This window comes from Meleagris gallopavo, chromosome 5, assembly GCF_000146605.3.
Source record: "Meleagris gallopavo isolate NT-WF06-2002-E0010 breed Aviagen turkey brand Nicholas breeding stock chromosome 5, Turkey_5.1, whole genome shotgun sequence".
In the NCBI taxonomy this organism is placed as follows: Eukaryota; Metazoa; Chordata; class Aves; order Galliformes; family Phasianidae; genus Meleagris; species Meleagris gallopavo.
In genome coordinates this window covers 17462556-17477155 of record NC_015015.2, presented here as the reverse complement: position 1 = coordinate 17477155, position 14600 = coordinate 17462556, and the positions used below count along the sequence as shown (strand labels likewise).

The following is a 14600-nucleotide window of genomic DNA, read 5'->3' as shown; positions in this document are numbered from 1 at the left end:
TAAAGCTGATATGAAGGCATCTCAATTGCTAAATTATTATGCAGGTGTATGGAGCTGTATTAAAACTTTTAGATTCAGCATGCTTATTGGAACCTCAGGAGTTGGAATATATCCTTACACAACAGTGGAAGAGCTGCTACACTTTTGGAGGCAAGCATCCTGTGTCAGATGTCAGTCAGCATTTTTATGCAGCCAGAATTTGAATAATCTGCTGTTGTGCCCATGAGCAGAATTGAATATGCAGTAATTCTTTCAGAAATTGGCTTTCTGGATCAGCATACAGCATTCTTATTTAACTATCAGGTTTGCTCTTTAATCCTTTTTATTGGGTAAATAGAGGAGTTCATGATTCCTTTATTTGACTATGCAGTAGATCAAAAAATAAGACTTTTAGAGGCCTACAAAGTGATTTAGCTATTTAACAGTTCTAAGACTTAATTCTAGACAATATTCTTCCCTTAAAGAAATAGTGTATCCCTACTTTCCCCTGGTACTAAGTACCAAAAGTTTATCCTAAATCTGTTCCAAGTTGCTGTTCAATAGATGTCAAAATTAACTAGATTGGTGTAGCTTCTTGTGACTGAGAAGTGTTCCAGGCTTAATATTAGGCATGTGGTTTCTACCAAATGACAAAAACTAGCTTCTTGGTTTTCGAAGTCAAAGTATTTAGGCTGGTGTTTAAAAGTTCTTTCTTCATGTCTACTTAGTGAGGAAAAAAGTCGACGAAATCAGAGCTGGAAAGCTATCTTCATCAGTACCTACTCTGATCTTGGAAGATACATCCAGTATTATGCTACACTGAAAAAAGCCTGGGATGACCTAGAGAAATACCTAGGACAGCGGTGTCCTCGGATGATTGGTTCTTTGAAAGGTACAGTGTGATACCTGCTTGCTTTAGTAGATGGATGCTACTTTTATTATTACTTCTATTATTTAGTTTTATACTGCTTTTGTCTTAGATGTGTGCATTGGTTACTGGAGCCCTGCAAGTGAAGGAGATGTGCTCTCCCTTCCAGTAAATAAGTATGTCAGACCACATGTCTAGTCCTTGCAAAGTTGCTAGTAATCCATAGGCAGTATTGAAGTGAAAAATCTTACCACTGTTTTACTATCAGAAGCTTCTTTTGTCTACAGAAAATGATTGGAATCGAACAATTCCGGTACTTGAATAGTGATGGGAAGTTTTAGCAGGAGCTCTTAACAAGACTTAAACCTTTATGGTACCATTAGTACACACTTTGTTTCAGTGAACTGTTGACTGATGCCTTGCTATAACTGAGCATACAGAATCCCCTCTAGAGTGTATGTGGGGGTATAAGAATAGTTATTCCCAGCGCCCTTCTGTTGCTAATCGAATGTGAAAATTTCCTAATTACACTCAACATGTTTGATGCTGCAAATACAAGATGAATGGTGCTGTAGCCCAAGGGTTTTTTTTTTTGTTAATGGTTGGATTGAAAACTGAGAGAAGCAACCCTTGAAATAATATTTCCTGACTGTCAGGTAATAACAATATTGTGGAGGAGAGCTTATTTTCACTTCGTAAATACTTTATGTGTAGAGCATGCCTGTTGAGATTACACTGAATGAAGGTTGGTGCTGTATTAAGTAATAAGTTAATGTAATCAGCCTCTTTCCAAATGTATGTAGTACTAGTTCTATGCCTCCTGGCATACAGTAGTTACTAAATGTTGTTTGTTTGATCAAGATACTTACAAATTTCATACTTTGTATTCAAAATACTTGATTTTCAGTGATTCTGGCTACTTGCTTGGAACCATGCTTTTACGCAACTGTATCCCTAATTTTCCTTGCTTGTATGTCTGTCAGTTCACTTTCTCTGAATTACAAGTTTCAAAATACTTTAAAATGTCTATTCCTGTATTTTCTTTTGTAATAACATAAAAGAAGATATATCGTAATGCTGGGGCTGCATTAAATTCTCTTTACAATTGAAAACATGCTGTTATGTCTAGAATATGGCTAATTTCTCTTTATTGCTAGCCGTGCTGCTCTGATGAAATTATGTGAAATGAAATTTTAAAGAAAAGGTCTTACTGCAAATCCTAGTATTCACATGTGTCAGGAACAGCACACGAACATTGTGGGTGGAGTAGGGAGCATTAAATTTGAGTGTTGGCAGCAGTACTTGTTTATTCCCCCTCTAACACTGCCTCGCAATACTCTGTTTCTTTTTGTATACAGAGAGTGTGCAGGAAGAGGATTTAGATGCTGTGGAAGCACAGATCGGGTGCAAACTCCCTGATGACTATCGGTGTTCGTTCCGTATTCATAATGGACAGAAGCTAGTTGTTCCTGGGTAAGCTACAGCAACTACTTACCAAGTTGTTAATTGTCTGTATTAAAAAGTTCATATGTCTGCTGACTAGGAAAGATGAACCACTGAAAGTATTGTAACTGAGGGACCACTTGTGCTGACACTGATTGTACAGTTGATCATGTTCTAATCTCAGAAGTAACTGAAAATGTAGTGTAGATTTCTAATTGTTCTTGATTGCCTTTATTTTTTTTTCTAATAACTGAAACTTCAGAATGTTAACATACCACTGCATGCTGCTTTCCTGAAGTTTTGCTTTGTGTTACATAAGTGAACTAGACTCAGACTGCAGTCTTCATGATTTGTAAACTTTTGTTCTTTAAAAATAGTTAAGGAATAATATTCCAAACCAGGTAGTCATTCTCAGTAGAATCTAAGCGTCAATTTAGCAAATTAAATTTTCCAAGTAGAAGACTTTATGATGATACATCAGCAATTAAAAACTCCTTTTACATCAAGGTTAACATGCAGGTGAGTGCACATGGATTCGTATCTTCCAATTATGAAAAGATTTAGCAGGTCAGCACTTGATGTGTAAACGCTAGTGTTAGCAAAAGATAAAAAGCTAGGGCAAATCATTGCAGTGTCTCTACTGAGCAGTGCTTTCATGTTGCCCTGCCTTCACTGATAAAGCAGGCACAGCTTCGTCTAATTCTGGTGTTGTAAGTGCAGTGGGTATATGGGAAATGGTTTTATGCAAACATAAGGATGACTTCCAGGAAAAACTTGGGTTATTGGTTTTTCTTTTTTTTTTTTTTTCAGAGGAGAGGTAGTGTCCTATCTAGTTCTGTAGATTTTAAATGAGATAGCTCTTTCCATTTTGAGAGTGCTTCCTTCTGTTACCTGATAGAGTAAAACGTGGTAGTTAGTAACTGCAGATACATTATTGTTGGTCAATGGATGACTAAAAATTTTTGAATGCAAATATGGCTCGCCGTGCTTGCTATGTTTGATCATTTGGAAGTGATCAGAATGAAGCTCTGCAGCTTGTGTGTGTTCTGCTCTTCCTGCTGCTCTTTTACTCCCACTACACCCTGCCTTGATGAGCAGTGTGCCTGTGGAGGGGCAGCAAGGGACACATGCATTAGGGCATGACCTTCAGTTCAGATAACTGCCAGTGGGCTATGGTCTATTACTGTGCCCTCAAAGGGAGGGTACAAGCCTAAACATTTCTTGACAAATCCCAATGATGGACCAATTATTTCTGACACTGGGACCTTGGAATAAGAAAGGATGTCACACTGCAAGTAGAAGATACAGTGTTACTTTGGGGCAGGCTTGCTTGCTGACCCCACAATTCATGCTCCATAGTGGGACATGAATATCAGCAAGATCAGGTCTAGGAGGCGAAAGTTGGTGAGTTTGTGGGATTGGTATGTTAGACCAAAAATGGAGGACACTGGGTCTAGATGTGGGTGCCAGTCACTCGTAAGTGCTTTGGGAGTCTTTGTCTGGATTTTAACGACGCTACGTATGGAAGGATGAGAGGAATGGAACCCGTTGCCCAAGGTAGGAGCAACTTAGATCATCCAGACGTGTGGCAGCTTGTGCCTTGAGTCACTGCTTTCATAATGCCAGCAAAAGCTTAGTGTGTGCAAAAGTTTGCATCTGAGAACATTAGTGAAAGGCAAATTAGAAGGGAGTATGGGTGGGGAGGTGTAGATTACAAGTTTGTTTACTTGGATGAAGAAGAGAAGGTTGTGGCTCTTTGGGGAACAGGAGAAAAATAAATTAATGTTGTTTAGAAAGTCAAGAAGCTTATCTTCTAGTGCTGCAATCTTGACACAGGTTCTAGTTCAGTCCACATTAACCTATTAAATGACATTATTGAAAGACTAGTTATGGGAGGACTAATCAGTCTTAGTCTTAGGAATATTTTCTTAACTACTGTATCAAGACTACTCAGTTGTTAACAGTGGCCTGGTCTAGTTTGATCAGATAGATAGACCTTGGAGTTCTAGTGATTAAGTAACAGCTACCTCTACAAAGAAGTGAAATGTGGAGTGTGGATTTTGGAGTGGATACTGGTTGTTTTGTTTGTTCCCTGTTCTAGGAGTTCTCTTGTGCAAATTCCCTTGTGATTCCTGTGTTAATCATTGACACTGCATTAGAATTTAAGTGCTTTCTCATTATTTTGATCAACTCCTTGCACTAACCAACCTTGGGCAAGATATCTCCTGTTTCAGAGCTTTGGGAGAATGTCAGCCACATTCTGCCAAACAGGAAAAAAAAATAAAAATAATATGAGAAAGCTGTTGTTGCAAATCTGTCGTATTCTTACAAATGCAATAACTGTGTGAGCTCTATTACTTCAGGCCTTTTTCCAAATTGATGATGTATAGTACATTGATGTGTAAACTTTTAATGCGTCCTGCTGTTTCATAAAAGGAATCTCTCATGTTTTTTTGATGCTGTCCTTCCAAATGTCTCCGAGTCCCACATCAGTTACATAAAGACATGTTTATATGCAATGCATTTGTTACTCTAATCGCTGCTTTCATTAATCTCCTGCTGTTAGCCTGTTCGAAAGAATATATTGAATTCTTGTATTTTGCTGAGTTTTAAAATCAATCTGTAAAGTAACCCAAATTAAGGAGGCATTAAAGTGTAATTCTTAACAAAATATTGTCAGGTACTCTCATATTTGGTTCATACTTAACATATGTATGTGTTGAGACGTTACTAGAAATGTCAATGTTGACTTGCTCGGATATTTCCTCTAGAGAGCCTGAATTTTTAAACAAATAAAATCTAGATGATGTGACTTAATGATGTGACTCAAACACAGAAGCCAAAATGCTAGTAAGAAGGACCAGAAATGAAGGGCTCATACAGAACTCCTGTCCACTTATTTTAAGTCCTATTTAAAATTGTTCACTTTTCATTTTAACCCTGCAAAGTTTTCTCTAAAGCTTGTGACCTTGCTAACACTCAGGCTAAGCCTGAAGCCTACCAACTCTTTCCCGTCATACACAAAAACTCATCTGCAGTGCATTTTTCTTCGGCTTTGTCAACTGCAGTCATCCCTTCTTGCTAGGCACACTGCTGAAGTGTGTGTTCTTGTAGGTGATTACTTTAATTACTTTACCCCTTTTAATCATTTCTCCATTATCTGCACATATATGAGATTGAATGCATGCTGCTTTTTTTATTTTCACCCTAGCTTTCATTCTTATCAATGTTAGCTTCAGATTCTGATGCTCACCCTCATTTTAAATCTGTTATATGTACTAATCTGAAAGCACCTTTTTTTTCCTCAAGTGTCTGTATTCATTTTCTATCTCAGGAGACTCCTTTTGTGGGCTTCAAAGTCATTTTCATATTGTCAGAAAAATTCCCATCTTTTGTAATGTGCTTAAAAAAAACTAGAGGAAAAATTAGATGCATAATGGTCTTGTCATGTGATGCTTTCTCATTCTTTCCTTGTGTGACTTTGTGTCTGACTGCCTTAGTTTTTATACAGAGATTTTAATCTGACTTCATAGTTGTTTTCCTTCTTTACTTATCAACCTTTTCTCCAAAGCGTAGAACACCTAGCTCATAGTTTTGATGAATGTCTGTTACTATAGCAGCTTGTTATTCTAATTGAAAAATCACGGATGTTTGATAGTATTGGAATTAACTTGCACAAAATGTGAGATTTCTTCAGCTATTATTACATTAAGCTACGTAAGAAATTGTGCCAGCTATGAATAGGTAGTCTACAGCTTCTTTGAAGTAATTGCAGACAGAATGGGAATCTTGAGCAGCTTAAGATGATTCTCTAAGGGACACAAAATGTACGAGAAAGTGTGAAAGCAACCGAGCCTCCCTCTAAGTTTTACAGGGAACTAAGACTTGTCTCTGCTTCTGACTGTTATTGTTGGATTTAATATAGCTCTAATATAGCATTGTTAGATTGAAAGCTTTCTTTGCATTTTGAGTGAGATCTTCTGTTTATATCCATTCTGCTTCTCTGAAGGTTGATGGGAAGTATGGCACTGTCCAACCACTACCGCTCTGAAGACTTGCTGGATATTGACACGGCTGCTGGAGGCTTTCAACAGAGACTAGGTCTGAAACAATGTCTTCCTCTGACCTTCTGCATTCATACCGGCCTGAGTCAGTACATGGCCCTGGAGAGCGTGGAAGGACGGAATAAATACGAGATCTTCTATCAATGTCCAGTAAGAAGGATATGCTTATACTTGTGAATATACATCTGTGACAGTTGATAGTAGCTGTTTGTTTAGCTTTTCTGCTATGGAAAATAAGCAGAATCTCCTCTCTCAGATGTGATAAATGTACACTTCCTACAATAAACCCTCTAGGTTTTAAGGAAGACTTACTTTCCAATGAGAGAACAAATTCGTCTTGAAGAAATCCTTTATAGACTCAATTATTTGAGTGGTTTTTTTCATTCTTATAGTTGTAAAATTTTAAGATAGGCATCATCGTTGCTATTGAAGCTTAAAAATATTATACCTAAAAATACTTCACATATCCCCCTCTTTAGCCACCCCCACCACAACAGTAAGATGAGTGAAGAAGAAAAAAATCTTCATCCTGCTGTGGAATTCCTGGCTGTATGTTTTCAAAGCATATAGCAATGAGATCTGTAGGGAATGTTTTAATAATGCATTACTTGAAGGATGTTAAGATCCTCATTTGTGTTATATTAAGTATTCAAACCTTTTGGATAATGCATTGGAACCTGAATCATTACTTACTTGCTTATGTTTTGGGTCATCTATGAATAGCCCTGCGTTTTCCAGGTAGGAGAATGATAGTAAAGGAGCTGAGATTGTTTAGTCTGGAGAAAAGAAGGCTCTGAAGTTTTTATCAGTATTTAGAAATAGTTGATAACAGGCCATAAAGAAGTCAGAGCATGACCTTTCCCAGGGAAGCCAATGACAGAGAAGAGGCAATGGGCATAAATCAAAACACAAGAAACCTGATCTGAACGTAGGCCAAAAAAACTCTTAACTGTGAGTGTGGTTGAGCACCGGAGCAGATTACTCAGAGGTTTTGTAGTCTTTGTTCTTAGAGACAGTCAGAACCCAAATGGACATGATTCTGGGTAACCTGCTCTAGCTCTTGCATGAGGGAATTGGACTGATAACCTCCAGAGATCTCTTCCAACTTCAACTTTACTGTGCTTTTGTTCACTCTCTTTAATGATGCCTTGAATCTGATGAACCTTAGTGGACTACCAAAACTGTATGTGTAATTATCAGCTGAGCAGTCTCAGGGACAGGCGTGTGTGTTTTTTATTACATATTTGAAAATCTGACTGGGATAGAATCATGAATTAAGAAGCAAGATTATTGGCCTAGTGGATATAGGGAAGGTGTTCCCTATGTTACATTTCAGATCTTAAAATTTAAACTTGGAAGTCTAATGCTTTCCTTCTAATACATCTATAACCTCCTTTCTGTTTTAGGACCAAATGGCTCGCAATCCATCTGCTATTGATATGTTCATTACAGGTAATACTTCAGAATAAAATATTCTTCAAAATAAAGAGTTTTAATTGCACTGTTTAGGAAATAGCTATCAGTTTTTGTCAGATGAAATCAGACTGCAGAGCAGTTGACTTGAACAAAGCAAGTGTTCTAAATCTTGTCTGGTACTTCTAAGACTAACCTGCTTTAAAGCGTCAGTGGTTACATGAAATGATTTTCCTATTAAAGTTTGTCCTTCCTTGTGCCTTGTGTACCAATTATACAGTGTACTAACTTGTCTAACAAGATGAGCAAAGGCTGTAAATTAGCCATCATGGGTGTAATGTAGTTGGTTAGTAAATATAACATCCAAGTGGACTCTGTTTTTTTCCCCCAGTATTCTTACAACAGTGCTAAAAGTTCAAAACATTTTGTATGCTTTAGTGAAATCTAATTTACTATAACCATGGCTGCAGAGAAAAGACTTTCTGAATTTTGATTCTGTCGATTTCCTTTGTTGAAAAGAAAAGGGAAGAAAGGCGTTTGGTTATGTGGTAATCCATTGTGATCATCTGTCTGACATGTGCATTGACTGAAATGCTGTTTTCATGGTTTGTTGTTTTTTTTTTAATTCACTGGAGTCTGGTTACTGTGGTTATGTATAAGTTAATTTCACTCAATAGGAAAGCAGGTGTGTTTTAAGTAGTTTCAATATTAATTTTAAAATTTAGCCTCATGTTTCTCAGGGTATTTAATATTAATAGGGAGAAATCATTTTACACCATTGCTGGTTTGGGTTGAAGGTGGTTAAACTCTTCACCACTCTAACTATAGGAGTTCTTTCTATGTACTGATGGATAGTATGAACTAATTTCAGTCTGACAAACAATCTGAAATCTGTTTTACAAAGACCATACAGTAGAATGCACTGTGAGCCCTAGAATTATCAGAGGAAAAATGCACCAAAAGCTCAAGAGTAATAGTTTGATTACTTCTCTCTGCATGGGGATGATTTAATACTTTAAAGCTACTCTATAGTGCATTTGTATTGTTTCTTGAGCTTGCTGCTTTTATGGAGCTGAATCAATGATAAGGTGATCTGACATCATACTTAAATGTACTGATTGCACTTGCCTGAAAAGATTCATCTTGGCATATTGCAGGGTTAAGGGGAAGCTTATACAGCATTCATCTAGATTTTCTTGAACATTGCAGAGTAAATTGGTCTATTTTCTCTGTTCAGAGTTACTTTATAAAGAGTTTGCATTTTGTGGATTAGTGGTAGAAAGGAGAATAATAAACGTAGACTTCCATAAGTTCAAAAGACAGTACGTGTAGCTCTCACTAAAAAGAAGTGGTAAGTGCATGTAATCTAAGAGGAGTGATCAGTACTTGATAACAGCTCAGTGAAGGTTAGGGTAACAATTTCTTAGTATTTCAGTTACTTTAAATATGGCTTTGTGTGAGTAAAATTGACATATAATTGAAGAACTCTGTGTACTTTTCTGCTGAACTCTTTATCATAATGCTTAGAAAATTTATGGCTAGAAATAGAGCCAGTATCTCTTGTATGAAACTCATTTCTTTGAAAATTAAATTTGCCAGCTTGACTGTCCACTTAGAAATCAAGCTGTTCCTTAATAATGGCTGTAGATATATGAAAAACCTTTTCTCAAGCAATGGCTGTATGTTAAGGAAAATCCCAACTTGTTTTGAGTGCTCTTATGGGCTTGTGATAGGAGTGCTGAGTATATCTATGCCTGTTTTAAAGAAAGGGAAATTCTGCAACTTTTTAACAGATTTCTTAGAATAAGTTTGGAAACTTGCCTATCAAAGCTAAGTTCATAAATCCACCAGCAGCCTTGTGTGCCTCTTGTAGGTGGACTAGCTGGAAAGAGCTATACAAGTAGGATGCACCACTAAATTAGTGTTCTTTCAAATTATAGGAGAAGAGTCACAGTAAGGAAAACATGATGAGATACACCAGCATTTGAAAACTGATTATACTGCAAAACACTTAGCTAAGATTTTCTTCAATTGCTGTGACATTCTGGAGTATGTACTCTTAGTTCTAGGTTGGTCGCTCCAAATGAGCTTACTTTGTTGACTGGACTAGGATATTGGCTAACTCAGCTAAGAAAGTCTGAGAATTTATTGTGAAATATTAAAAATTAAGCTATTTGCCTTACACTGTTTATGGAAATGTTCTTCGTGGTAAACTTGCCTGTCCTTACAAACACTTCTCTTTGACATCTAGGTACATCTTACTTGGAATGGTTTACATCCTATGTAAACAAAGTGGTAACTGGTGGTTATCCTATCATCAGAGACCAGATCTTCAGGTAATGTGACCAAGACTTAAAGCCTCACTGCAATATGTCGATGTTTCTTTTAGAATGTAGACCTCTTTCTAAGTAGTTATGGGTATCAAATATAAAAGCTAATACCGGGGGAGGAAGGAGTGCATGAAACATTGCAGATACAGCTTTGAAAGAGAATGCTTAAATATGTTTTTTTTCCTACCAGAAACTTGAGTTTGTAATTTATATAAATAGGACTGGAATTTTGAAAAAAAGTTGTTTTGAAGCTTAGTTAACACCATATTACTTATTGTTTACAATGCATGTGCTATGCTACAGCTGCAGGGCTGTTTTGAGTTATTAAGACAGCAATTGTTCCAGTGAACTGATCTCTTAAAGTAACACTGCACTAAATAAGTAAACGAACAGGACTTGTTCTAGTGCTTAGATAGTCATGTACTTATAATTTCTTCTAAGTTTAAGTAAGAGCCTTAGTTTTGTCAGACTGGGGTTCTACAGAACCCGAGTTCTTGATCTGAAAGTCAATTTACTTGCTAGGTTTTTGTGGAATAAATAACATAAGAGCACATCCTTAATAACAAGTGTCTTCATTGATTTCAGATGAAATTATATACCTAGCTTAATGCAGGCATTAATGCAGTTAGAAAGAGGTATGTAGCTGTATGAATTTGGGAAGTGTATGTAATGAAGACACTGCATTCGTCATTAACTTAACTACCAGATGAAAAACTCAGAATTACTTTTAAATCTAGCACTGCAGTGTTCTTAGTAATGACTGACTAATCACTTCACACGTTTAGTTTTCTGCATTGAACGTGCACAGCTATTTGCAGATTTAATGTTTTCATTTTTGTAGGTATGTGCATGATAAAGAATGTGTTGCTACCACAGGAGATATTACTGTTTCTGTATCCACATCTTTTCTACCTGAACTCAGTTCTGTACATCCACCGCATTATTTCTTCACTTACAGAATCAGGTAAGAATAACAACAACGTAAAGCACCCCAGGAAAGACCGTTGCGGAGTTCACGTCATCAATTTTATGAATACTGTGTATAAATGTGTAAAGTTACTGAAATTAATCGAATGTGTCTGAATGTGCACAGCATGCAGTATTTAATTCAAAAACAACCATTTAAATGTTATCTCGTCAAGTACATAAGGCATCTGTCAAGTTGGTAATTGGTAAAATACAGTGATGTGTGAGGTAAAAAAGTTACAAGTAACTCAGAAAGGGAGCAATAATGATAGTGAGCAGAGACATACAGGTGGATACTGGCAACTGATTCAGTATACCTTACTGTAAGTTGTTGGGTTTTTTTTTTTCCTCAGTCTGCTTTGAGAGATACCCCAAGACTGCCCAAGTCTTAAAATGTATGAAAGTAGTTACATAATCATTAAATGTGCTGTTTGGCTTCTAGAATCGAAATGTCCAAAGATGCCCTTCCTGAGAAGGCTTGTCAGCTGGACAGTCGATACTGGAGAATAACAAATGCCAAAGGTGATGTAGAAGAAGTTCAAGGTCCTGGAGTAGTTGGTAAGCAAAAGATTACTTTTATAAACCTAATGGAGAATGTTTTGGTGCTTAATAGTGCAAGTTTCATGACGTGTATATTAGCTGTTCTTTACGGTGACATGGTAGTAATGTGGTTTGCGTCAACACGATTTCATTGCTTGAAAGGAAGAAATATGCATCCATCTGTTTCATCTTTTAAAGTTGTTTTGCAAGCAGTTTTAACATCTTGATAGTCAATCTTTCTTCAAACAGTTTTTTTTTAATGCTAATAGTTAGAGTATAATTTCTGCCTCTACTAGAATCTGAAATGATCTGCCTGAATGTTACAGAGTGCTGCTGCTCTAGCAGTGCTGAAATGCAGTTATACATCAGCTCTTACTGTGATCTAACATCTTGTCTACAGGGGAGTTTCCAATAATCAGCCCAGGGAGAGTCTATGAATATACCAGCTGTACTACTTTCTCCACAACGTCTGGATATATGGAGGGGTATTACACCTTCCACTGCCTCTACTACAAGGAAAAATTCTTTAATGTTACAATTCCCAGATTTCATATGGTGTGTCCAACATTCAAGGTGTCTACAGCACGAATGGTAAGCAAAAATGCAGTTGTGCTTATCTTGGATTTTCCTTCTCACCTCCTGTTCTCATTGAGTGTTAATCTTAATAGTAGAATGTAACTATGTGTCTAAACTTCAATGATGACTTTTTTCAGTTTTAATGCTTTTCCTGAATATCAGCGCTCTCTGAGATCCATTTCACTTAAAACATAAAATCTGGAAGTATCACTCAGTCTGATACTTGGACAGCTTCCATTATGCAAACTTTTTTAAGCTTCTGGAGTGTTTATTGATAAGAAAACACTTCTGTTGCAAAATTCGCAGCACCGAACAATATTCAGATTGATAACACACTTAAGCCTAAGTCAGTCTGAAAACTGTGGTAGTCAGTTTGTACACCGGTAAAGCCATGTATCCTTGTTGCTTTGACATGTAATACTACCAATTTAAAATTTTTAAAATGATCCTCCTGATATTCAGTTTTCACTTGAAGTGCATTTGACTAACTCTCTTAATGAGTTGGCAAATCAGAAAAATATTTAGCTTGCTGTTAATTATCATTGCGGTTTAGAGATTGCAAGTTAACTTTAATTTTTCTGATTGTTTTAGAACATTTAGATGTGATAGCTTTATTGTATGACTTGCATAGCTCTTTTCTAGTGACTAGTTCAGATAGAACTTAAAATCTTGTGCAAGTGTTGAGTATTTCTTCAGGGATAGGCCTCTACTTTTGCTTTGGAAAAACAGGACCAAGTTTATTTGAAAAATCGTGTTACCAGTGGCTATAATAGAAATTGCCAGCAGAGGTCGTACTTATAGTGGAAGGTATTTCTAGATTACCTTTATGAGTGGAAGAGGTTACAGTGTACATGACTGTAAAAGTCATTTGGTTTTATCTCTTTTGCTCTACCACTACTTTTAAAAGTAGTAATGAACCTTTGTTTTTAAACTGCTTGTATTAAAATATGAGCCACCGAGGAAGCTGGTACAACTAACGTTCCAGATTGATTCAACATAGCTGTACATATGGAATAATTAAGGCTAATGGAAATTTATTGAGATGAAGATCAAATAGTTTGACAAAATGATCTCTAGTGTAAATTAAGCTTTATAATTTTAAGTAACTGTTTTTTTGTTGTTTTTTTTTTTAAGACATGGGCACAGTATCTACCTCAGTTAATTGATGTGATAATATAGATTTCTAATTTTTCTGGACAAACAATTGTGGTTTCTTATAAGTTGCTGAAATACAAGATTTTAATTAAATATGAATGTGCCTTGTATTAGGAAACAAATAATAACAAGTATGCAGTGGATGAAGACGAAGATTCCACAGACACTGATGAATATGAGGACCGCCGTAGAGTGATGGACATTCCTGCACCTTCTGGACGCTGCCCACATCATACCTGATGGGACTTTTTTCCAAAACTGTTTTCAGAAGCTGAACTCTTTGGGGCTAGTGCATAAAAATATTTCTGACTATTGTAAATGAACTTTCTGTTGCTCATCAGGGCAACTAGCATGAATGTTGGTGCCAGCTCTAATATTCATCAGAGTATAACTTCTTTCTTTTTTTTTCCTGGTTTGGAAGTGCAGGGGAAGGGGGGGAAGGAGGGAAGTAGAGAAAGAGAAAGGTGTTTGGATTTTGTTCACTTTTTTCCCGGGTGCAAAACAGTGTGATAGTCTGAGATAATCATATGTTTCAATTTTAAACCATTGTGTGGGGATTTGTTTTTATACAAGCATTTGAAATTAGCAATAGACAAGGAGGCAAAAGAGGTGTGTATTGTCCACGTGAGTTTCTACTGTTGGTAATTTCTGCTAGGAATGATGTTTGCAGGTTGGTTGATATATCCTGTTTGGGTTAGATCAGGTGCTCTTACGCTCTTTTTATTAATGTAGAACCACCAGAAAATTCTGATTGTCAGATAAATTTGGAGCGAAACTGGCCTTATTTTTAGACAATCTGTCTTTCTGCTTAATTTTATGCTAAGTGACTCTGATTGAATAATGCCTTTTCAGAATGTAGTGCACACACACATCGTCTGCCACTTGGTAAAGAAATTTCTCAATGACTACGAAGTATGAATTTGTAAATATGTTTTGAGTTTTTCATTATATGATGTTTGCTGTTCAGACTTTGCCCTAGTTGACAATTTCTGTCAAAGTATCATGTTTTCCTAAATCCTCTGTGGATTTTTGCAACTATGCCTCCTGAATCCCCCCACCAAAAAAAAAAAAAAGAGCCTGACAGAACACCAGATGACTAGAATCTTTATATTTAAATAAGTATCTGTTTGCTTTATCACTTTTATTTCATTTCCACTGTCATTAATAAACAAATTAACTGCCTTCTTTGCTTTGAAGTGCTATATGGGAATGCTTCTGACAAGACTTGGACAAAACTGGTAACTAGTTTTGCTGTAGTAAGTTCTT

General features: G+C 36.5%; 1 protein-coding gene across 1 annotated transcript in view; it reads left to right on the top strand.

Moving 5' to 3' along the window:
• FBXO3 (F-box protein 3) overlaps positions 1 to 14415 on the top strand; it is a 16305-nt gene extending 1890 nt beyond the window's left edge. Inside the window, exons 2-10 of the mRNA XM_031553492.1 lie at positions 708 to 871; positions 2206 to 2320; positions 6300 to 6504; positions 7761 to 7806; positions 10019 to 10103; positions 10939 to 11061; positions 11506 to 11621; positions 12004 to 12194; positions 13449 to 14415. Of these exons, the coding sequence (XP_031409352.1) occupies positions 853 to 871; positions 2206 to 2320; positions 6300 to 6504; positions 7761 to 7806; positions 10019 to 10103; positions 10939 to 11061; positions 11506 to 11621; positions 12004 to 12194; positions 13449 to 13574 (1026 nt within the window). The 5' untranslated portion in view covers positions 708 to 852 and the 3' untranslated portion in view covers positions 13575 to 14415. The remainder of the gene's footprint in view (positions 1 to 707; positions 872 to 2205; positions 2321 to 6299; positions 6505 to 7760; positions 7807 to 10018; positions 10104 to 10938; positions 11062 to 11505; positions 11622 to 12003; positions 12195 to 13448) is intronic.
• Positions 14416 to 14600: the final 185 nt, after the last annotated feature.